General features: G+C 35.4%; 1 protein-coding gene across 1 annotated transcript in view; it reads right to left on the bottom strand.

The window, feature by feature from the left end:
- Nucleotides 1-512: 512 nt before the first annotated feature.
- Nucleotides 513-26,719, bottom strand: part of LOC120775813 (nose resistant to fluoxetine protein 6) — a 31,860-nt gene continuing 5,653 nt past the window's right edge. Inside the window, exons 2-7 of the mRNA XM_040106165.1 lie at nt 6,861-7,120; nt 5,766-5,944; nt 2,706-3,425; nt 2,481-2,646; nt 1,777-2,400; nt 513-1,705 (exon numbers count right to left, since the gene is read on the bottom strand). Of these exons, the coding sequence (XP_039962099.1) occupies nt 1,577-1,705; nt 1,777-2,400; nt 2,481-2,646; nt 2,706-3,425; nt 5,766-5,944; nt 6,861-7,120 (2,078 nt within the window). The 3' untranslated portion in view covers nt 513-1,576. The remainder of the gene's footprint in view (nt 1,706-1,776; nt 2,401-2,480; nt 2,647-2,705; nt 3,426-5,765; nt 5,945-6,860; nt 7,121-26,719) is intronic.

The raw sequence follows: 26,719 nt of genomic DNA on the forward strand, positions 1-26,719 counted from the left end.
ACACTTCCAGCGACATCAAGCGAATATTCTTAAATTGCAAGAACGATATATCCGTACTCCTCCTTATACATAATATAACGGCAAAATGTGCTGCTGACAAGCACTTCACGTCATCCATATAGGAGGCAATGCCTCTCTTCTAGTAAACGGCCTTGAGGCAGTCACATCATCCAGACTTAAGTCCGTCATTGTGGGCTGGCCGTATCAATACTCGTATAACTCGTACTCTAGAGCTTCCGTTAGATGGCATTGATGACCACAACTAATATCTTCCCAATACGTAAGTAATCTTTGAGCAGCCGCAAAATAAAAGCAACGATTGAGCATGTATTATTTTCGGTACATGGGTCTCAGATCAGTTTAGTGTAGTTAAGAATAAAACACATATGTATGTATGTATGTACTCTCTTTGTGACTTATAATTATATATTTTAGTTTTGTGCATTTGACTTATAAATCATGATATTTATTTATTTCATCGAAAATGTTTATATAAAAATATTTAGTATATACATATACATACTATTTGTTTTTAAGTATGTTTATGTGTATGCACATGTACCCATTTATATTAGATGTACATATACACAATCACTATATAACTTTTATGCTACTAATCTAAATGAGAATGAGCGGATGTTTAAAGGGTTTTATTTCGAAACGATTAATCGCTTACTCATTGCAATTTCGGCGATTCACAGCATGAGTGCGTTCGTTAGCTTTGGAATAAATATGTATGTATGTATGTACATAGTATGTTCGTTAATGACATTGCAAATAAAAAGTTAATGCTTGGAAGTTTAGACTGAATCCAAAATCAATGTTTTCATCGCTTGCACCTCAAAGCGCGATCCGATGTCATATATGATGATGGAAAATGTTTCATGATATACACAAATATACATACATATGTATGTAAATACTTATGTGTGTGGATAAATAGTTAAAATTGATTTTGCACCTTTTATACATAGATATGTACATCTAGGTATGAAGTATATACTCCAGGGAAGTGCGAACCCGCAGATATGTCACTAGTTCAGGCACTGAAGCAATCTCGCCAAACTCGTACTGGCCTCTTGTAGAGTTCTGAAAATGTCATGGCTTTCTTGTATGCAGGCGCGAACTATTTGCAAAAGATTGTACCGAGTGCGCCTTAAAGAAGAGATCTAAAATGCGTGGGCCGTAAATACAAAACTTCTAAAGTCTACTTCGTTTCTGGTAAACTGTAACGGTAACGAAATCCGCCAGCTGACGTACTTTTGAGCATTTCTTAATCGTTCGGTGCCATAGATTGGCTATGATATTAGCGCTGTTGTCAGTTGCTCTTACAGCAAAGCATAATCGTGCTGGATGGAACAGAACTGAACCAGTTTCGAACTAGTGAAATTCCTTGCAGTATGTCAGTGTGCTATGTGGTATATGTATATCAGTAAATGTTTTAAATGAAGTTGTGCATGTTGATTGATTACAAACTTAAGGAACAAGATTAAAATGTAAATGAAAAAGTAATTAAATACATACATATGTACATGTATATGTTAACATATACAAATATTATATTAAATTACTTAAACTAAGCGATACGCTTTTTTCGACTAGGAGACAGGATTTTCAACATGGTGACGACGGGCGCTTCGAATGACATCGACACTACAAACGATAAGAGATACGAGGCCACCACGAGTCCGAAGAACAATATCACCTAAGAGCAAAAATTATAATTTTAATTATTAAATATTTACAGATATTTCCAAAAATATACTGCCAACATACCATTGTGTCACCGCCCAGATGGAGGGGCGCATCGGTGTTCAAAGCCATGGAACGTATGACAATCGGATGCACGAGATATGCGCAATAAGTGACCCGCGAGAAGGGATACAGGCAAGGAGCTGAAAGCAATGTATTTATGTATCCACCATAACCTGTGGAACAAGCAATCGTGATCCATGCCAGTGATAGAGCCCAGGCTGAGTGACTGAGTGAGCTGTACGCGGCTGCCATAAACTGTGATAATTCGGCACGATACAAGCCGAACACGAGAACAAACAAGTTGAGCATGGCCAATACCCAGAGAGTGGCTACTGTTAGACGTGGTAAACGGATTTTACAGTTGGTGCGGAATAATATCCAGCCAACAGCCATACCAATAAGGTAGGGACCAAGACGTGTCCAGGGTTTGTCGTAAATTTTATCGAAGAGCGCTAGCGGATCATCAGTATCTGGACGATGGTTGTTTGTAAATGCTATGACTGCTGTGGTAATCCATGACGATACTAAGAAAAATAGTGTGGTGAATGCCGATAACTTAAAATGTCGCACGCCAATAATCAGTATGATAGCACCGATTATATAAAACTGTGTGTCATTCGCCAGATACCAACTCCATAGCATACACTGCGAAGGAAGACATTTCAAATAATTTAGATAATTTCTTTTTCAGCTTAATTATCGTTCTTTGAAGTTATTTTGCTTACCATTTGATCCACTGGAAAGAATGTGTTGATGTACAGCAAGTTACGCCACCAATATTGCGGACAGGTTTCGTGATCCATAGTCGGAGGGTCGAATATTGAGTAGGCTGCCAAATATTTCATGGATACTTGCACCACGCCGAGCACAAACATGTACGGAGCTGTTAACCTACCAAATGTAAATGTATTAATCTTCGCTTACCAGCCCAATAATTTCAATGTACAAACCTCATGAAACGATATGCGACCAATCCAAAAAAGTGTGCAGTACCAGCTGCCAGCTCACTCGTTCCTTTCGTGAGTTTATTTAGTTTTCCTTTGGCGTTCGTGCGGAAGTACAAATATGAAACCAAGAAACCACTGATAAAGAAGAATGTATCCACGCTGAATGGTCCGTTGGTGATGGCTTGAAAGAAGAAATTTTTCTCCACTTCCTTGCGCAACTCCATATTGTCGGAGTATTTGAAGACCACTATGCAAGTGTGACCTAATATCACCCATGCCATCGAAAATGCACGTAATCCATGTATAGACGGAATGGTGTCTGCACCGACGTTTCGATCACAGATCGCATTGAAATTCGTAATCGCTGAGAATGATAATAATAATTCGGAGTAAACACCTAGTTTTTCCGGTTCGTGCAGATGACCTTCCAGATGTTCATCTGAAGTGCTGTTGCTACTCGCAGGACCGCCACTTATCTCATGTGGCATGTTCAGTACTATATTGAGTTCGTTAAGGGATTCCTTGATGGACTCTTTTTTAAGCGATTCATGTGCCAAGGAATCACTATAATCAGAAGAAGGACAGCCAATGCCAGACGAGGTTTCACTGTTATTCATCATTTCTTTATCCTGACGACGAAGTGCTGCTTTCAAGCGACGGGTCAAGTATATTTCGTATAATGTGCCGGCAGTTATAAGTGTGAAAACGAAAGATGTGACAATTCTAAAAAAAGATAATATTTTATCACTCATCTATAAATATATTCATGTTTGTATATTTGTATGTACTTGTGCAGGATATGAGTTTAAGGGGAGAATTTTATTTTTTAAATGATTTTGTCTTAAATGGAACCATAATATCTCGAAATGTTGTGTGTAAATTTCGAGACGGTTGGAGCACAATGTCGTATGAATCTTTTATATCACATTTAAAAATTTTAATGCGCTTTTCTCTCAACTTTTATCTTTCGAGTCTTTCTCTATATCACCTTTGATCTCATAAACCTCGATACTTAATTTACTATTTAAATTTTTTTCGCAATGTTTCTCATTTCTACGGTCTTTAATATAGCAAGCTCGATTCGATGTTATTGGAACTAAATTTTTGGTGAGGAGGTAACTTAGAACCAGGGCACGGACATAGGCTGCTTTTATTGTTTTATGTTAAAAGCCAAACCATTCCTATACAAGTATAAAAAACTATATTTCAAAACATAAGCACGTGTTCAATATTCATATAAGCATCGTTTAAATATTTTTTTACTTAAAAGAAAACAAAATAAAATAACACCACAAAACTACTGCCAGAGTACAATAATTTTTGTTCATACACATATCTATATGGATTATACGTGAACAATTCGTTTTTTTTTGGCACACCATGTGAAATCGACAGATACATCGCCAAACACTGCGGATACTTTGTTAGACGATGAGCGAACGACGAACAAACATTCACACCAAACTGAATAGAGTGTTGCCCGGAAAGTAATAGTACTGAGGTGATTTAAAAAAATTGATTGAACCAATCCTCGCAATTCTTTAAAAACTTTTAAAATAGGCTCCTTCTGCGTTGATACAGTGCTGCTAGCGCGATTTCCAAGCATTGAAGGCGTCACGGAAGTCATTCTCCGGAATGGAGAGGTGCATGCTGCTTGTCGTCTCAAAATGTCTCGGGATCATACTCAAAGATCCATGATTCGTCACCTGTGAGTTATCCAAATTTGGGGGTCACTTTTACACATGTTAAAATTTTCTTGGCACACTCCCACTCGCCGCAATTTCTGGTCGCACACCTTAAGCATGTTCAAGTGCACCGTCACAATGTCGTGAACTACACATTTTGATAAATTTAACATCTAGGCAATTAAGCGAATACTTATCCGAACTTTGCGCACGTGAGTCACATTGTAGATGTTTGTCGAAGTTGCAAGTCTCCCAGTACGGTTCTCATCATCGACCTCTTCCCGGCCCTCCAAAAAGACCTGGTACGACCGAAACACACCACTTCTTGCTAAAGCAATATCTCGGTAAGCCTGCTTGATCATATCAAACGTCTCTGTCGCAAAATTTACCAAGTTTCGCACAAAATTTAATCGCGTACCTTAGCTCTAACGAACGCTGCATTTTCGGCTTGCACCACTCACCGAAACACGTCTCACAAAAATGTTTGCCCTGACTCTCCTGGTACTCGGAGATAACTGACCAGCCTCTCGTTCGTTAGCTAGGAACGCCCTCTACCGAATACGGTCGGTGCGCGCACGCTCCGAAGTTTAGTCGCAGCGGAAGTAAATCAGTCCTATTAATTTCCGGACTAACCCAGTAAGCACTAAATTATGATATATATGTATGTAGTTGTAATTTGGTACAGGGGATCGGTACCACCGCCCAATTTTGGTGAAATCCCATATCTCATCTCTAGTGTGTGTCATCTTATGATCAAAAATTCTTTAAGTTCGATCGAAAACTTCGGTCGATGTGCGATGTATATAACTGAAATTAAGGAATAATCCTTCTCTTATATACTTAATATAAAGATTTTCGAAATTCCGGGTGACTTTGTACCGCATATAGCGGCCAATATGTGAGTTATCCCAATGAAAACAAGGGAGCCTATTTTATTCATAATAGTGTATCTTTGTGCCCAAAATAGATAAATTTGAGCGAAAACTTGGCCTAGTCCCTATATACATAGCTAATATCAGGATTTTTGAACATCCGGCTGACATTATTCTATATGATTGCTTATACAAATTATAATATTTCCCTGGCTTGATTCTTGCAAGTTGCAAGAGTATAAAATGTTCGGTTCAACCCGAACTTAGTCCTTCCTTACTTGTTATCAGTTACATGCGTTATTTAACTAACTTCAGAGCTTTTATTTTATTAAAAAAACTAGACCCAAGCCTCCGATCACGTATATTTTGGGACTGGCATTATGTAAGAGAGACATCTGTGTATTAATCACACGTTTTCGTAGCAGAGGAAGACAAAAAAGGATGTTTGCATATCGTGTTTGTTGAATATATATATAATTATAGTACTTTCGTTTATTAAAACTCACATTAGAATCCAAAATGTTCGATCGTCGTACAAGTTGAACTTCCCGTTGGTGGGCATGCGCACATCCAAAATGTTAACCGTCCGTGTTGCCGAGGGTGTTTGTGTAGATTCTGCTAAAATATTAACTTCTTTGGTTGAACAGCTAGAAGGTAAACAAACGCCAACGTAGATGGTTCGAGTCTAAAATCCAAACGAAACAATTCACACTTGAAAATTCAAAAATATCTATTTACTATATTATTTGGATCTTACTGTAGAGGCACCTTACCTTTACTTAGCAAAAGAGAATATCTTTTGCAAATAAATTAACTGAGATTAACACCTCCGCGCAAGCGCAACCACTCAGAAGAATAAATGTTTGATTTTAAAACAAGTTTAAATAATTTCCTTTCATGTCCCTAGGCTACAGTTGGGTTACTGTTCACACCGTTTGTTGCGAGTAGGTAACTCTTACTACTTCCGTAAATATACTTATCAACTGTTAACACTATTAACGACTAAATTAAGTGGTATACGAGCCGGTCCAGTCACGTGGCTACCAAGATTGTGCGATATCATACCGTTAGACTTTTTCCTAAAGTATTTGTGGACAATCCCTCTTCGATTAACGCCTTGAAGCAAAACATCACGCGTGTCTTTTGCCAGTTACCAGTCGAAATGCTCGAACGAGTCATCGAAAATTGAACTCAACGGATGGACCGTCTGAGACGTAGCTACATTTGACATTTGATTAGAGATAATCTTTGATAGAGACAATCTTCCGAAAATAAATGCTAAAGAATGCTTTTTTCGAATGATAATAAACATTCTCCATTAAATTTGAAGTTTCTACGTTTTTTCTTGAAAACAGTAGTGAACCTCGAAATGGATCAACCTTCATTACTTATTCACATTCACATAATATATACATATCTATGCAAGATAGGCTAATTGAGGAAATAAATAAATAAATCTCAAATTTAGTTTTCCACAAAAGGGATTCACTTAGAAAAAGTATTTTGTCAATCTGTCATATCCTGTCAATCTTCACACGCATGATTGTTCTTTCTAATCTAGCCTAATTCTTATAAGAATTTATAAGTATGTGTGTACTTACCATAGGCGCTGGAAACGTATCGTTCAAGAAAAGCTTTATAACAAAGAACCCGGGCATAAAGGGTGGATTTTCATTGTAGACCGTTGTGTAGAGCTGCGTATGTGCTTTGGCGAACGGAAGGCCAGAGTTTTTCGCAGATCTTGCATTTGAGCTGTCAATATCATCTTCGTGGTAAATAGATTCACATAACGATAGAGATCCCAGCCAATAGTTGTTTCCATAGAAAAAGCCAGATGTATAATGACCGGAAGCATCATCCACTAGAAATAGAAACCTTATGTTAATTTGATAAACGCTGACCAACACTGAATTCACATCATGATAAACAATTTATGAAAATTTGAAACAAAAGTATTTGGTTTAAAAATAAAAGATGCGTAATGAAGCTCAACTTTATATCTTTATCTTATATGTACAATATGTCATCTAATGCAGCAACATTACGAATGACAATCCTCATTGATGTGGAATGTCGGATTTAAAATTTTATTTAATATATTTTCATGGTTGAGTGCCTCTTGGATGAATCATTGTTTTTCGAGTAATATAAACATTTCGCCTGCTACCTTCCTCGTTTTTTATACCCTGAACAGGGTATATTAATTTTGTTACGATGTTTGTAACACCCAGAAAGAAGCGTCGGAGACCCTATAAAGTATATCTATAAATGATCAGTATGTTGAGTTGAGTCGATTTAGCCATGTCCGTCTGTCTGTCCGTCCGTCTGTCGGTCTCAATTTTTAAGATATCGTTTTGAAATTTTGCAAACGTCATTTTCTCTTCAAGAAGCTGCTCATTTGTCGGAACGGCCGATATCGGACCACTATAACATATAGCTGCCATATAAACTGAACGATCGGAATCAAGTTATTGTATGGAAAACTTTCACATTTGACAATGTATCTTCACAAAAGTTGGTATAGATTATTTTCTAAGGCAACAATGTAATCTCTGAAGAAATTGTTCAGATCAGTTAACTATAGCATATAGCTACCATACAAACTGAACGATCGGAATCAAGTTCTTGTATGGAAAACTTTCACATTTGACAATGTATCTTCACAAAAGTTGGAATAGATTATTTTCTAAGGCAACAATGTAATCTCCGAAAAAATTGTTCAGATCGGATTACTATAGCATATACATAGCTTACATACAAACTGAACACATAATTATTAAAAGAAATGCACCTGTGAAGGGTATATTAGCGTCGGTGCCGCCGAAGTTAACGTTTTTTCTTGTTATACTCTCGCAACAATGTTGCTAACGAGAGTATTATAGTTTTGTTCACATAACGGTTGTTTGTAAGTCCTAAAACTAAAAGAGTCAGATATAGGGTTATATATACCAAAGTGATCAGGGCGACGAGTAGAGTCGAAATCCGGATGTCTGTCTGTCCGTCCGTCTGTCCGTCCGTCCGTCCGTGCAAGCTGTAACTTGAGTAAAAATTGAGATATCATGATGAAATTTGGTACACGTATTTCTTGGCTCCATAAGAAGGTTAAGTTCGAAGATAGGCAAAATCGGCCCACTGCCACGCCCACAAATTGGCGGAAACCGAAAACGTATAAAGTGTCATAACTAAGCCATAAATAAAGATATTAAAGTGAAATTTGACACAAAGGATCGCATTAGGGAGGGACATATTTGGAAGTAATTTTTTGGAAAAGTGGGCGTGGCCCCGCCCCCTACTAAGTTTTTTGTACATATCTCGGAAACTACTATAGCTATGTCAACGAAATTCTATAGAGTCGTTTTTTTAAGGCATTTCCATATACAGTTCAAAAATGGAAGAAATCGGATAATAACCACGCCCACCTCCCATACAAAGGTTATGTTCAAAATCACTAAAAGTGCGTTAACCGACTAACAAAAACGTCAGAAACACTAAATTTTACGGAAGAAGTGGCAGAAGGAAGCTGCCCCCAGGCTTTTTTTAAAAATTGAAAATGGGCGTGGCGCCGCCCACTTATGGACCAAGAAGCATATCTCAGGAGCTACTAGACCGATTTCAATGAAATTCGGTATATAATGTTTTCTTAACACTCTGATGACATGTACGAAATATGGCTGAAATCGGTTCACAACCACGCCTTCTTCCAATATAAAGCTATTTTGAATTCCATCTGATGCCTTCTTTGTATAATACGAGTATAAACATTAGGAACCAATGATGATAGCGGAATAAAACTTTACAAAAATACGGTATTTGAAAAATATGTAAATGACGTATAATGAAATCTCGATTATCACTTTATCATGCGAGAGTATAAAATGTTCGGTGACACCCGAACTTAGCCCTTCCTTACTTGTTTTTTAATACCTTTGTGCTATAGCTTGCATCAAAGTCAGTTAGGTTTGCAGCCAAAATAAATTTTTTCAATCGAAATATCTTTACAAAGTTTTTCCGAACAAATTTGTGCTTTTAACTAAGCATAAAATTCTTTAAAAAAATAATTGCTGGTAATGAAATTTCGCATTTTTCTATTGAACTGTACGTACTTATGTATTTAGAAACTGTTACTTCTTTATTCAAGTTTAAAGTTTAAGTAAGGGTTTTACATGACTCAGCTAACCAAAGCGCAATGCCCAATTATTTTCCTAATCCCAAACTTCCCAGCTTTATCTTTCAAATAACGTAGATGTACTATAAGTGTTTGCTGATGGTATTGACAAAATAGTATTCTCATACTGAAATCTAGATGACCTGAAAGTTCCCCACTTTTTAAAGACATATGTTGAGCATATAAATTAGTGTTCTCTTCATTTCAATTATCTCAAATCCTCTTTTAAAGGAATGGCTATGCCTTACTGAGCAGGGAACACATAACGGAAATTGCACTTAATATTTTTAAAACTGGCTCAACAAATATTTTTGCAAGTGGAATTTAAGAATTCTTAAAAATAGCTAATCGTGTGCCGAAATGCCACATTCCATGCTATTTTATTTCTCTTTCTTGTCCACAAATGCCTATTATTTTCAAGATGTGCCATTTCTTTATTCCTCAATTTCTACACCAGCGTTTTTTTTCACAGTCTCTTTTATACGGCTTGAACGCCTATTGCTCGAGGCTCAGGAAACAATATTGCATACTTTCTTGCAAATCAACAAATTACTTTAAGAAAAATAAAATTTAATGAAAACATGTTTTTAACACAAAATTTGAAAAATGTAGACAACATTAATGTCGTCAAAGGCTGCTCAATACGAGTATTTTGGACTCCATCAGTTCAAAGAACTTCATATAATATTCTCCACATTTTTATAAGCTTCAAGAGTTTGAAGAGTTCAATTTTGAGCCTGGATGTCTCCATATCAATAATTAAAAATTTCTACTTGAACTGTTATTGTTTAAGTGCTTCCCAACATTAAATGATGTAACAGTAAACAGACAGATTTGTTTGCAACTACTCAATAGTGTCTTGTTGTGTCTAGACGTTGGAGCTACATGTGAGCTGCAGATTTACTTTGAAGTTACTTAGTATGTAAATATGTATTTGTGCACGTTGCAAGATTGCATAACATAAACCAGATTTTATTTGCAACTTATTTTCAATTTCTTTTTGTATTCTGCTTCCAAAGTGGGTTTATATATTTCTCTCTTTCACTTTCGTTTCTCATTCGCTTCAGCTTTTTGAGGTCAGCTTCGCGCAAATACTGGTCCGAATGTTTACTGTTGCAACTTTTTGCTATGACATGAAGCGCGTTCCAAGTGACCAGTTTAAAAAGTTATATACTTCGTTCGTATGTAAGTATGTATGCATGAGGTTGCAAGCAGCTTTCCGTTTTTGTTTTGCCGCAAATTGGCTTCCAGTTGCTGTCCGACGTCATGGTTTGCAAGGCTTCCGGGCCGGATCACGATAATTCATTGGCAATCTTTTTATTTCGGTAGTGGTTAAGCAACGGTTTTCGTTGGCTTCCTAGCAAAGACCTTGGCCAAGAAATTGAGCCAGAGACCGTCGGAAAATTTGAAGCAAATTCGTTGAATCTTACGTATGTATGTATATGCTTATAGATGTATACTTTATTAATTACTTTTACGTACTAACGTATGCATGTTTATGTTTGTATAAAAGTTCGGATTTCGCAACGGCAGACCACAGTTTTCCTCTTAGTGTTACATGCAACTTCCAATTTTTCATAGCCGATCAAATACCATGACCATGAACTGACAAACGGTGTGGCGACTGTGGCTTATGTAAGTCTATTAACTTGAACAGCATTCAATCGCATGCAAATATTATTTAGATATGTTACTCGACCGGAACATGTTGGAGCTAACGGTTTCTCTCAAAATCACCAGAATGAACAACATGTCAACAACTTGTTGGTTTTTACAACGGATATCTTGTGTAAATATTGTAAAAGATAACCTGAGTTGTTCGGTTAATAGAGAGACATCATTCCCCCCATTTGATATTTTCGAGTTAATAACACAGTTTCAGTTTAAGAGTCTCGGTGGAGTCAGTCCCTTACACAACAATTCAGGCAAACGTCACATGAATGGAACAGGAGCCGCATATGCCGATCATTAAAATTCGATAGGATGGAGTCGTGTGTAGAAGTTCGCGCAAGAAGAAGGCGAAACATCCACAGGATTGTGCGGTCGGAAATTAATTGGGAAGGTGCCGCTGCCCAACTGGTTGATGTCCTCGTATCTTTGGCACAAGAGTCGGTAAGCTCAGCCTCCACAAGGAAATACCCCCAAAAGGGCCGATCGAATTCGTCGGGACCCGAATTATGGTTATATGTAGTACTAGATTCCAACATAGAAAAATTCATAAAGCTACCTGGCTGTCTCCGGATCGAAAAGCCACCAATCAGATCGATCATGTTGTGATAGACGGAAGACACCATTCCAGTGTTTTAGATGTGCGTGCGCTCCGAGGTCTTAAAATCGACTCGGAAAACTATCTTGTTGCAGCAAAGATACGCATACGCCTCTGTGCAGCAAAAAACGCACGCCAACAAGCACAAGGAAGGTTCGACGTCGAAAAATTGCAATCACAACAGACAGCCGAACGATTTTCTACTCGGCCTGCACTCCTGCTCATCAGCAATTCGGTATAAGGAAACTGTGGGACGGCGTTTCAAGACCCTTACGTACAGGTGCAAAAAACAACACATGGTTTTCGGAAAATGCAAATGATATAGAGAGTTGAAGAGGGAAGCGAAACTCATTTGCACACAGAAAAAGAGAGAGGGCGAAATACGTGAGTATGAAGAGACAAGCTGACAAGCTGGCCGACAGGGATAATGCTGAAAAATTCTACGAAAAAAATTTGGCGACCAACAGAAGGTTTCAAGAGCGGAGCATACTCTTTGGTGAATATTTTGAAAAGCAATAAACCGATTTTTCATGAGTAATATTTGCTTTTTCTCTAATCCTGGAATATAAAATGCGAATTGAGAAGACCAATTTCAGCCGCTTGTAAATAAAGTAGTTTACTATAAAAGTTATTGCATATGAATTCAAATTATTGGTTGTGATATATCCATATTTGATAACTCTTAATGCCTAGTCAGAACTCATTCGTATGCGATTTATGAGTTGGAAACGTCAATGTTAACGGCGTAATGATGAAATTAATTTTCAAAAGCGGCTTCTAAGTGTTAATGATTTTCGGAATGCTTGGCACACAGTGATATTTATGATTTCTTACACATACATGTACAAAAATGTATAAATAGCCGGCAATAAATCGCGGTAGATAATTTTGTTAAAATCATAGATAAGATTACACCGCAAATGATGATCAACAAGCAGAGCAGAGAGAGTAAACTGCGCTTCGACAGTTAAAAGAGAAGAACAGTCTGAAGAAGCAATTTTATGTCTCTGAAATCGTTATTCTAATAACACCTAAGTCCATACAGATATTGGTACATACATACATGTACACAATTAATTGAAGCCATTTTCGATTGCTGGTAATATATTATAGTTTTATATTCAGCTTTGGACAAAAATGGAGCGAGTTGATTTCCTGCATTCATACAAACACACACACACATACACTCATGCAGAAACGTGTGGCAGCGGATGCGCTTAAATAGTGACTTATATGCGCATGAGCAAACACATTAACACGAGTTTCATGCGTCAACCCGCCTTTTTCGATAGCTGGGTTCATTACTAATAGGTCTACAATGAGCATTAGTTATATATTATGAGTTCTGAGATGTATTTAATTGTCTGAAACATAACCGTGAACTGAGTAAAAGCACTGATGCTTTGTTGTAGAAGCGAACCTGCTTTGACCCTGTATAATACGTCGAAAAATATTTATTTGCACATTAACATTTGCGACTTATTATGCACTTGTAAACAGTCGACCATTGGACGAATAAATATGTATACATGCATATATGGACAAATAGTTCATTAATAGGTAATAGGTAAGTGTTGCGTAATGGGAAAGTTAGTCTTATTACAAGAAAAGTACAAAATAAAAACTTTTGAGCACAGTAGGCATCATTTCTTTCGAATTTTATATATTTTTTTTTATTTATAACGACTTGCTAAATTATGTACAGACCATACTACTATGTGCACAGAAGACGGTGAACGGAGTAGACAGCCGAAATAACAGCTTCGGGCAAAAACATCAAAAACTTCGAAAAATATGTTGGGTTAGTGACGATGAAGATGTAATGCTGTACAAAAAAATGGAAAAGTCGGTGTATAGTGCTCAATAGCAACTACATATGTTAAATACTAAAACCGACTTTTGATGAACATATGTTTCTGTTTAAAATGCTAAGATCTTTTCAGTCTATATATTAAATATATTTTAGACATAAAGGATTCTCCGATACATTTTTTTACGCTTGCGGTTCTGTGAATTTTACTTTTTCTTGAAATTTGATACAAAAGCAAACATGTGTCAAATCAGTTTTCGCTATTTCAGAAGAATGATCTAATAGATATGTGGGTTTACGTACTTTTACAGGGTGCTTTTCAAAGTAAACAGCACTTTTTGAATCTAGCGCCCATCTATATGTCGACTGGTGGGTTAGAATCTACTATCTTTATCGGTTGTCCAGTGAGAATTTCATGACATTTCATGGATTGGAAGTGAAGTTATTGCGTTTTAAGTGTCAGTATGTTTGTGTTATCGGTGCGAAAATGAGCTTCGAACAAAGAGCCAACATTAAATTTTGTCTTAAAATTGATAAAGCTTTTACCGAAACGTTTCAATTGATGAAACAAGTTTATGGCGATGATTGCCTATCCCGTAGCAGAGTGCACGAGTGGTTTCAACGTTTTCAAAGTGGTCGTGAGGACATAAATGACGATCAACATGTGGGTCAATCAAAATCCGTGATCACCGGAAATTCCATCGAAACTGTGCGTGAATTCATCATTGAAATTATAGATGTTCATGGAAGTGGATTTGAACATCTCCAAAACATCGATTTTTTGCATTTTGACCGAACATTTGGGCTTACGAAAGGTGCGTGCACGGTTTGTTCCGCACAAATTGACTGACGACCAAAAATTGCTCAGAATCCAACATTCGAAGGGCGATTATTTGACATGTTTTTAGAAATTTCCGAATTTCTAAATTCTGTTAGTCTATTAGAGAGTAATGTATCGTATTACCAAGCGGGTACAACTAGTTATTATGATTTACTGGATTTTAAATTTACACGATTTTATCGAAAAATTCAATAAACGTCAGAATCTCATTTTCGAAATAAACGATTTTCCATGTGAACAGAGTTTCAATTGTACACACCTTTTCAGCTTCGATTTTATCGATTTTAACTACATATGTATATGTTGCCGACTCCTGTTGGATACGTTTATATTCCTTCCTTTATATTTTCAAACGCTGCATCAAGCCCGAACTAATAATTGCCTTAAAAGTCAAAGTGTTATCATAAATATGCCTCTTAGACAGCGGATGATTGAAAATAATACGATTTTACTTTCAAATTTACTTAAAAAACTAATATATTTATGTAAATTTATATATGTACGTACATACATACTTATGTGTAACGTAAAGAATAGACGATAGTTTCTTCTCAAATCTCGCCATTCTTGGACACGCACATTTGAGTAATGGTACTCGAATACTAGAGGAGGGGAAGGAGTGGTTTTAAGAGCATACTTTAATTGCAATGTCTGACTTTGTTTTTGAAAATCAATCATTTTAGCCCCGTGTATGCTCTGAGCTATCTCAAACCTAATATTATATAAAAATACCGTTAGGTGTGTCGTGTACTCGAAACCTCGCCCTGTAAATTTCAAAATCGTCTATTAACTCTCGAAAGCCAATGTCGATACTCTAAGCATTTAACATACATACATATGTACATACATATTTCCTTTCGAATTCTTTCGTGGAGTTAAAGAAAATTATTACATAATTTCTGTTGAACTAAATTTTGTTATTGTTGTTGTAAGCTATGATAATAATTACCAAGTTTTTTAAATAAACCTTTCGTCATTGATGCATACATACATATGTATATATGTATATATTTGCATTCATATATAAATATGTTGACTTGTGTATACATATGTATATATTTATATATTGAATAAGCTTTTAAGCATATAATAAACATATGCATGTGTGTAAATGTCGGTATGTATAAAATATATTTATGGAGTAGTAATGGAGGTCGAATGGTGTAAAAATACGATAATTACCAGAAATGGTAAAAAACAAATCTTTACGGTAAATGTGATGAAATTTCGCCTTGATTCAATTATTAGTAGCATTGTTGTTTTTATTGTTGTTGCAGCTGATAGTTCGTTATGGAAGTAGCAGCAGTACGAAATTCGACAACAACAAACGTCACTCTGGCGACACGTACAAATATGATGCGCCAAATGACAACAACAGCAACAAATTAGCACAGCTCTTGAAGATGCCGAATCAAATTTACATACATATTTATGTTTGTATGTATGCATTCACCTATGATACATACATATGTTCATATATTTATATATTATACATACATACATACATATGTAAGTACATATAATCTGTAAGTACAAAATATGGATGATCGTATGCATTTGGCTTACAATCTATTTATACAAAAAAGTTATTCTTGCAATGTTGCAGAGTGCGTGACTACTATTCGGTGGGTTTTGTGTTCGAATGCCGGTAAAGGCCAAACCAATAAAAGAAACTAGAAACAAATAAAAAACATTATATGTGGGAATTGACTTTAACAGCTTTCTCGAGAATTGGAAAAAACGTTGGCACAAGTGTATTGGGACCAATGGGGATTACTTTGAGGGGGACGACATAGATTTTGATGAATAAATTAAGAAGTTAAAAATTATGAAAAAATCTTAATATTTTTTGCTCATAGTAGTATTAGAACTGACTGCTCAAAATCAAGATGTAGCTCTTCATAAACGTTTTTGTTCCATATTAAGTTATTCTTAACTCCACTTAAAGGTTGATTATGTATGTGCATGCAAATGTGTATTTTTAAGTGGAATGCATTTTGCATTGTAATATATTTTAAGGTTATATTCATATGCATACATATATGTATGTAGTTACCCACTTTGCCAAAGCAAAAATTTATCGAGAGATTTGTTTTAATTTGTAAATGCAATTAATTAAGGTTGTTGCTTTTACAAAAATATTTTATTTAAGTAAATATGCCAACGCATTGTAACCATCAAACCACTTACGCAACAAAAAATTCATCTTGACTTCTAATGCGATTCAGTGCCGCAGGTCATGTTTACCTGAACTTGGCCTCCAACATGACCACATACATGTTTTCTTCTTGTCAAAGCATCTGCCCACTCATTGTTCATCGCAATGACAGTTCAAGAGAAATTCCACATTGTTATAAAAATTAAGTAAAATAAATGAAAACAAAGAGTAAGACCAAAGGCAAATAATTATCGCCTCGAAATCCAAACTTAATTGGGGGCTTTCAGCATCAATCATCGAAAGTTGGCGCAATGACTGCTAAATGGTTTTGTTTCTGACATAGCTACAAGCAACACACATACTAAGATAAGGCCATATGTATACGCATGCAAGTGTAATGTGTGTGCATGCTGCTGCCTCTGAGCAAGATTCGGCACAAGGCCGACTGGACAAAACCAATTTGAAATGGTATTAGTCGTGCGTTCATTACACGAGTACAAACACTCTCTGAGTTGTTATTGTCACAATGTTGTTTACAATAGACGAGGCAGAGTTTCAATGTCCACACACTTGCATGCGCTTAGGCAGCCGCGCCGCCGTAGACGACTATGTAAATTCCACTTCTTTTTGCTGCATTTGAGGTTATCACTGATGCGCACCGTTTAACGTACGCAGGTAATAGACAACAGAGCTTACATGTTTCTAATCACAGTTAACATTTTATCAAAGATAAAAATCAGACACAACGCATTTCGTGAGTAATCGGTTCACCATAACTGGAAAACATTGAAGGCTTTTGAGCTATAGAGGCAACGGTATTTGTAGATACATCATATCAAGCAAACATAAACGAATATGCCAATATGCAGATGCCTCACACTCGTGCAAGCATACAAAGTGGGTGTTAAACACATATCGCACACTAACCACAAAAGAGTCACAACTCAAAAAATGGCAATTAACACAAAACGATGATTTTCTAGTTAAGTAATATAGTGGTGAAAATGAAGTTTGCTAGGTAGAGCAATTGATATATTGAAAAAATTGATTTTGAATATTTTTGAGTTGTGACTCTTTTGTGGTTAGTGTGCGATATATGTATGTATACCTACGTAAGCAAATACAACATCCTGAAATCTATGGTGGGGTTGACGTAATTCTCTCACTTAGGGATAAATATGTTTAATCAACGTGTTAATGAAAGTTTCGCTTAGTCTGTCTAGTACTCGTTTTAGTGCGAATTCAAGCGAAAAGAAAAAATAACAAAAAACGAAATAAAAATTCGAGCGAAAGTATGCCCAAATTTATTTGTATCTAAATAGGTAGTAGTTCCTCTCCAATTTTAACCAAAGTTTGTTATAGGAAGCCGATTGGTGTAAATGTTACATAATTTGTTAGCTGGTTTTATTACACTTAGATTTTTTTGATTACGTCAAGAGCGGTTGAGGAAAAAGCTACTTTTTCTTCTTTCGTGTTTTTAGCGTGTTTTCATCATTTCTAATTAGTTATAATTATATATTTGATGTGAGGGTATGTTGAGCTGTTAAGCTGACTGTTTGTGCAGAGAGGAGGTTAAATGAGTTTTAAAGTAATTAGAATATCTAAGATTTGTTTGCTCTCTTCTATTGACTAAAATTGATCACTTCTGTATTCTTAAATTTCTACTTTTTCTTCTTTCGAGGCTTTATCTTATTTAATCGTATTTAAAATGGTCCAAGTCAAGTATACTTATGCATAAGTTTCAAGTATACTTATGTAAAGGGTGGGCCATCTAACGTTTGAAATTGGAATTATCTATATTTCGACATTGGAAACGTCAAATACCATTCGGAAAGTGACAGATATTCAGTAAAAAGTCTAAAGTTTACGAAATGGGTCGCTATTCACTAGAAGAAAACTGGGAAATATTGAAATATTGAAAATTTGAAAGTTTGACCGAGGATGGTCAATTTTACCGAAAAATCATCTTTTCGGACGAGGCTCATTTCCACCTCGATGGTTACGTTAACAAGCAGAATTGTCACATTTGGGGCCCTATCTTCAAAAATTGCATAATCAGCAAAAGAGGTGATGTGAATTGGCCTCCCAGAAGCTGCGAGTTAACTCCGTTGGACTATTTTCTGTGAGGAGCTGTTAAAGATAAATGTTACGCCAACCATCCAGAAACAATTCAAGATCTAAAGTACGAGATTCAAGCTGCTGTAGCTGCCATAAGGCCTGAAACCATAGAGAAAGTACTCCAAAATTGGGTGGATCGGATAAGCTACTGTAAACTCAACCGTGGTGGTCATTTGTCCAAAATTGTTTTCCACAAATAAATTTCATAAAACAACCTAGAATAATGCCATATTTATCACTACTTTTTTGGTAGTTCCTTGTTTTGTGCTATTCTCAATACGTTAAATCCAATTGCAAGCAGACCTCTGTCATTTCAAAGCCAACGCCACCCATCGGGTATGTATATTTTTCCTCGATATCGACGTAAAAGTCTTAACTCTTTCTTATATTTTATTTTGTGCTAAGAGTAATCAAAATCTTCTAATTATGAATAACAAATATTTGTAGGTACCAAATATCGAAGAAAGCAAAGTGAAGCGAAATGTATGTATGTATATTATGGTTTATTTACTTGAGTTATTAGCAATGTTAGGTGAATTACATAATTTCGCACTGCTTTTACCAGAAATGAAATGAAATTGTTTGTGCACTTATCCGTGCATAATTACGTGTGTATTGTACATACTATAATTTATATATGTAAATGCTTACATACGTAGAAGCAAGTAAGCAAGTAGTAAAAGCAGCGAAACGGTGGCTTAGTTTTCATTGCGGAACATTTCCACATAAGAAAATCACCATAGTATGCAGAGGAAAACATTTCATATCATATACATACATATGTATATACGAAAAGGAAAAATAAAATAAAAAATAAAAGGAAGAATAAAAACTGAATAACATCGAATTTATAATTTGGACTACACTCGCCATAGATTGCTTCTTCTACGGAATTAAGCAACACAAAGTTTGTAACACCCAGAAGGAAGCGTCGGAGACCCTATAGAGTATATATATAAATGATCAGTATATTGAGCTGAGTCGATTTAGCCATGTCCGTCTGTCTGTCTGGCTGTCTGTCCGTCTGTATATATGCGAACTAGTCCCTCAGTTTGTAAGATATCGTTTTGAAATTTTGCAAACGTCATTATCTCTTTAAGAAGCTGCTCATTTGTCGGAACTGCCGATATCGGACCACTATAACATATAGCTGCCATACAAATCAAACGATCGGAATCAAGTTCTTCTATGGGAAACTTCCTCATTTGACAATATATCTTTACGAAATTTGGTATGAATTATTGTTTATAGAAATAATGTATGTAATATCAGAAGAAATAGTTCAGATCGGCTCACTATAGCATATAGTTGCCATACAAACTGAACGATCGGAATCAAGTTCTTGTATGGAAAACTTTCGCATTTGACGTGGTATCTTCACGAAATTTGGCAAGGATTACCGCTTAAGGTAACAATATAATCTCCGATTTTAATTGTTCAGATCGGATTACTATAGAATATAGATTCCATACAAACTGAACGCATAGTTACTAACAGAAATGCACCTGTGAAGGGTATTTAGCTTCGGTGCAACTGAAGTTAACGTTTTTTCTTGTTTATAGTATAACTTATGAAAGCTAGCGTTTTTCGCATATTTTATTTGAGTTTGAAATTTTTATGTATGTACATACATATATGTATGTATATTAATTATTTATATTTTTAAACGCGCATGCTGTTGTCAATAAAACATTATCTGCGAATTTCAATACTATATATTGACCGATATTTCCGATAAATATGCCATATACCCTGAGGTCCACACTTTCGCACATCACATGAACTATTTGTGTAAAGTTGTATTTGAATTAAGATCAGATTGAATATAAAATTGTTATATGTACATATGTATGTATATGGCAGGTAGGCACGGCTGTATTTTAATATCGCCCATTTTCACAATGTAAGAAAAGAATGTCTGAATAATGTCTCCTTTCCAAACAAGGAATTCGTGTAGTAAGTTTCATCAAAATATCTTAATTTTTACTCAAATTATGGCACGGATTTCAACCCGTCCCGCCATCCTGATCATTAAATATATGCTTACATACATACAGACATACATATGTATATAAAAAAAACTATAATACTCTGTAGCAATTTATGTCTGCTTATTTATTTTAGGACTTAAAGCTTATGTTTAGATAATTTGGCAATGTCTGTAGCGAAAATATATTTGGGTTAAGGTTAATTGACATATTGCAATATTTCTACGAACACGCTCGCCGTTATTTTTATTTATCTTGCAATTTAATGCGTCATGACTGGAATTATACAATAAAAGAGTGGTCAATTGCACAATCAAGATAATTATGTGAATTGAAAACGCAGTAAAGTTGGTATGAACCATTTACAACAATAGTGTGAGCCACCAACAATGCAAGCTATTTAACGAAATGCAGCATATACATATGTATGTATATAAAAATGTATGTTTGTAAGTATATCTATAAGCGTATTATATACATATGTAGGTATGTATGTGTATTTTATAGCCTGATAGTCACTATTGTTGCATGAAAGAAATTACTCGCATGTCTTAAATCGCAATTCCGTTGTTTATAGCACATTTCGCTACTTTTTTTAAGTTTTCGTTTGCAATTTTCGTGCTTATATGTACATACATATGTATGTATTTGGCTTAAGCTACAGAAGTGGATTGTATCAACAATGTATAAATATGTACATAATACTTATATATGTATATCTTCTAGCGATTTCGTCTTCGTGAAATTGAAAAAAAAAGTTATTGCTCAGTTCTCAGAGTCTGCGACAATTTATTGATTTTGCTTTTCGCGTATAAAAATATTTATGCAAAATTTTGTGAAATTCTCCTATTTTGTGCATTAATAATTGATTTTGTTCATATTTCCCCATTTAATATTTTTTTTCTTGTTTGCAATTTTAGTTTAATTATTACATATTTATTTTCGGTTTATCGAATTAGCTTTATTGAAAAATTTCTTAGTATAAAACATTTGGTATACAATTTGCTTGGACTAAAACAACAACTCCATTAACTAAACTTGCTACTTTCATAGGCAAAGCAAACCTTTGTTAAATTAGTTTGCGTAACGTTCGCCCTTGTGATTGCTTGTTGATTGTCAACTCAGAATTGACCTTGATAGCGAATTGCAATCTTTTACATGGCAATGTAAAATTTGACGGTGTTATAGGAATAGTACAGTCATTTAGTATTTTTACTTGTAAAGTTTTCTGGGAGTTTTGAAATTTGGCAATTTTAAATCCGTGAAAACAAAAAAAAAAACCAAAAAAAACAAAAAAAAACAAAAAAAAATAAAATAAAATAAAAGTTAAAAAAAAATTGAACGTTAAAAAATATAAAGAAAGTGTCGTTTCTGTTACTCCCTATTACTTCAACTATTTATGCTAAGGCAAAGTCAAAAATCGATCTAGACATTTCATAGATTACCCGAGACAAACAAACATACAAAAACAAAAAGAAAGCACTATTATGGTTTACATATGTATGTATGTATGTATGAGGTATACATACATACATAGATCGGTAAGCATTGAGTAAAATACTATTTCAATAGTACAAACAGACACTCCAATGATGGTACGGAAATAATAAAATATTGGCAAAGGATTTGTATCAGCGGAAGTATTACTGGAAATTGCCGAAAATTGTTTATGTTGCAAGATATAAAAAAAGTCGAGGAAAATTTTTTGGGAATATTTTGATTAAGCAAATACTTTTAAGAGGCAATATGGTAATCATTATCCTCCCACATATTCTGCATTAATCTTACAATCTTCCCAATGAAACAATGACCCAGGATATGCACGATGGAATGACAAGAAAAACAAGAAAAAACGTTAACTTCGGCTGCACCAAAGCTAATATACCCTTCACAGGTGCATTTCTTTTAGTAACTATGTTTGTGTTCAGTTTATATGGAAGCTATATATGTATATGTTATAGTAATCCGATCTGAACAATTTTTTCGGAGATCTTAAAAATATTTTTAACGTATGTATATATACAGACGGACAGACAGACGGACATGGTTAAATCGACTCAGCTCAACATACTGATAATTTATATATATACTTTATAGGGTCTCCGACGCTTTCTTCTGGGTGTTACAAACTTCGTGACAAACTTAATTTACCCTGTTCAGGGTATAATAAACTTGATTTCAGTGGCATACACTTTTCGACGCCAGGTTTTTGGCTTTCCAATTAAGAATCAAGCTTAATGAACTACAACCGTGACATCACCGTGCTAATTAAACTTGGCTGCCTTTCTTTTTGCGTGACCTGGTTGAAACTTTTGGCTCAGTGACCAATTAGACCTGCACACATATGTACATATAAATATAGTTGGTTTGAATTCAGCAGCAAAAAGTGTAAAGCTCCCTCATTAAGTTTCATTTGCTCAATCATCTGCTTAATGCTTTAAACATGTTAGCAACTTTTTTGTACTTATATAATTTGAATAGCTTAATGTGAAAAGTGATATTAAAATTGACGGGATAACATGCGGGGACCCTGATACCTTGTCTGTTATACACACCTGCATATGCATTCATTTTTTAAGGTGATCGCATGAATGGCAGCGATTATAAAGACTGTCGCTTCGGCAAATGATCTCAGCTAATCACTATTTTAGCTAATTAAGTTAAATCTGTGAGTTTCATACCTGCGTTAATGTCGGAGGAGTTCATCGAAAAGTCTCGGCTAGTAATCCCTTAATGACACTGAATGGAGTTTGAACGCACCATCATGTTTATAAGGCGTTTTTGCCTAACTAATTACATAACATTTGCATGAAGTGATTACTGAGTAGACATTTCATCATTTTTGCCCTCAGAATTCCTTAAAATTAGAATAATAATGATTTACTTTTATTTAGTTGCACTTATGTACTTACGTTTTTTACAATAAATTAAGCGTAATTTATTGCGCACTAGAATCATTCCTGCCACATCAATATTTAATATCTGGCATTCCAAAAGCAACGCGTTATATTTATTTATATGCGAATATTACACACATTAGTATGTATGTATGTGCTGAATTTTAATTAAAGTCAAGCATACCAAAATATCGCTTACAATTTTGCCAGTATATGCTTCAAAAGCAAATAGATTCTAAAAACAATTATTCGTATTCAATTATTTTTATACCCTTGCAACATGTTGCTACGAGTATAGTAGTTTTGTTCATCTAACGGTTGCACGTAATTTTGGAGCAGGGTATCGCAGTAGTGGAGGGCAGCTGTGGTCTAAAAATCTTGAAAAAGTGAGTGTGGCCCTGCCTTCTGTTTGGTATAATGTACATATCTCCTAAACCACCAACCCTACATTAACGACATTCGCTGACGACAAACAACTTTAGAACACCTATCGACACTGTAACAGCCATACCTACTTCCCACATAACACAATTTTAAATTCCATTTTATTCTCTCACTTTCCAGTACACAAATCAAGAAGCAATTAATACAACGGAATAAATATTTGCTGGAATAATGCCTTTGAAGTATTCCAACTTTTGACAAAAAATTGTGCAAATTCAAACAAAAGTTTTCAAGCTCCTGGCTACCGAATATGTGGACCTCAGAACCTAATGTCGACTTTTGACCGAAAATATCGGTCAACGTATGGTATGTACAATTGAAATTCAGAGAGAATCATCTCCGGACAATAGTAAGACTTTTTACCAAAAATGGTTTAAATCGGGTCAGTACTTTCCTGAGCGCCTATATACCTAATATAAAGATTTTCGAATTTCCGGGTGACTTTATAATGCGCATATTCGCCAATTTTTAACTTATTTTAATGGAAATTACAGAGGGCGTTTTAATCTTAACAGCGTATCTTTGTGCTTTAAATAGAAACAATTTTCCAAAAATTTCGCTTAGCCCTACTATAACTAATATCAGGATGTTCAAACATCCGCCTGACTTTACTCTTTATGATTGCTGTTTGGTGTATGTGAGGTATGTACCTTAATGAAACCCAGATAACATTTTTTTAGATGTGGCATGTTAATAGTACGTGTTACAGGCAAAAACACATAAAATCGGGTCAATACTACCCTCAACTGCCACATTTTCCTGACGGAATTCCCGGAGCTTTGAGTATAAAATATTGCAAGAGTATAAAATGTTCGGTTGCACCCGAACTTAGCTCTTTCTTACTTGTTATTATTCGTTTTCTATTTTATTTGCCAAATGTTGTTTATGTTTTCAAAATATTTAATGAATATTCATGACTAAACGTTTGTAAAGATGTAAGCAATATATGTATGTATGTACATATATTCTTAAATTGCGATGAATTTAGCTTCGATATCCTCTGAGAATCGCAAAAAACATTTATTGTTTATGTTAATCATATTAATTTTAATAAAGAATTTCATTTAAAAAAAGCATGTGACAAAATATTTGATGAGTTTCTTTAGTTACATACGAATTGTACGTGAAGAGTTAAATTATTGCTATTTCATCGTGGAAAATGACATATCTCTTGAATTTATGCGGGTGCCAGCTGCTAATAACACTTGTCATAAATCAATTTTTGAAACTCATCGCCTTGAATGCCGATTATTACTTAACATTTTCATTAACGGTATGAATAGACGGAGGTTTGCGTACATATTCAGCGCGCAATAGCGTGTTTTCATCATTTCTAATTAGTTATATTTATATTTTTGATGTAAGGGTATATTGAGCTATTAAACTGACTATTTGGTCAGAGAGGAGGTTAAATGATTTTTAAAGTAATTAGGTTCATAAGTACACTAATTGGTATTTAGGTTAAGAGGCTTCAGTTATTCCATAATTAGTAATCAAATGATATATACAAAAATCAAATTATACTCCTTAAGGATAAAAATGTAATCAAAAATACTTTTAAAGGAGCGTGTACAGGGTTTGTCCGGCAAGTAATAGGACTGATTTTTTTCTGCCGTGATTGTACTTCGGTAGAAGGCGTTCCTAGCTAACAAACGAGCACCTGGAGAGTTAGTGCAAGCCGAAAATGCAGCGTTCGTTAGAGCAGAGATGCGCGATTAAATTCTGACAAAACCGTTTGATATGATCAAGCAAGCTTTCCTATGTAGATGTTGCATTAGCAAGAAGTTGTGTGTTTCGGTGGCACTAGGCCTGTTTGGAGGCCCGGAAAGAGGTCGCTAATGAAGACTGTGCTGAGAGACTTCGGAAAACACTGACGCGCAAAGTTTTGAACTCAGACCGTCGACTAAATATTCGTTTAATTGCCCAGATGTTAAATTTATCAAAATATGTAATCTACGACATTGTGACGAACACTTGAACATGCTCAAGATGTGCGCGAAGATGGTCCCAAAAGTGCTCACTGACAGCCAGAAATTGCGGCGAGTGGAAGTGTGCCAAAAAAAATTTGAACATGTATGAAAGTGACTCCCAATTCCAATTGGATAACTCACAGGTGACGAGTCATGGATCTTTGAGTATGATCCCGAGATAAAGGCAGGCATTTTGAGACGACAGAGGGGATCCAAGCAGCATGCACCTCGGAACTCAAGGATATTCCGGAGAACGGCTTCCGTGATGCCTTCAATGCTTTGGAGCCTATTTTGAAAGTTTTTAAATAACTATGAGGTTTGGTTCGGCTCAGTTCTATTACATTCCAGACAAACCCTGTATAAATTTAAAAGCTGTCGCATCATTAGTTTGCGAATTATTTCATTTTGAGTGAAGAAACTTTTGTTATTGTGAAAATAAAGATAAAAAGGAATTTTGCATGTTGATAAAATAATGCATTTTGAAGGGAAAAATACAGCAAAAACTTGGCTTGGTGGCAAGTTTCCGGTCACTTCCCCAGGATAATCAATTATCAAGAATTGATATGCTAAGTTTAGAGGTGATGAAATGAGCACCGAAGACGGTGAACGCAGTGAACTGTTGTTACCGACGAAATTTTGGAGGACCGTAAAGTGTATTTGAGATGCGCAGGGAATAATTTTTATTGACTACCTTGAGAAAGGAAGGACCATCAACCGCGAAATCGCCGAGAAACGACCGCATTTAAAGGAAAAGAAAGTGCTGTTTCACCGGGACAATGCATTATGTCACAAGTCAGTGAAAA

The sequence above is a fragment of the Bactrocera tryoni genome, chromosome 4 (genome assembly GCF_016617805.1).
Source record: "Bactrocera tryoni isolate S06 chromosome 4, CSIRO_BtryS06_freeze2, whole genome shotgun sequence".
NCBI classification, from domain to species: Eukaryota; Metazoa; Arthropoda; class Insecta; order Diptera; family Tephritidae; genus Bactrocera; species Bactrocera tryoni.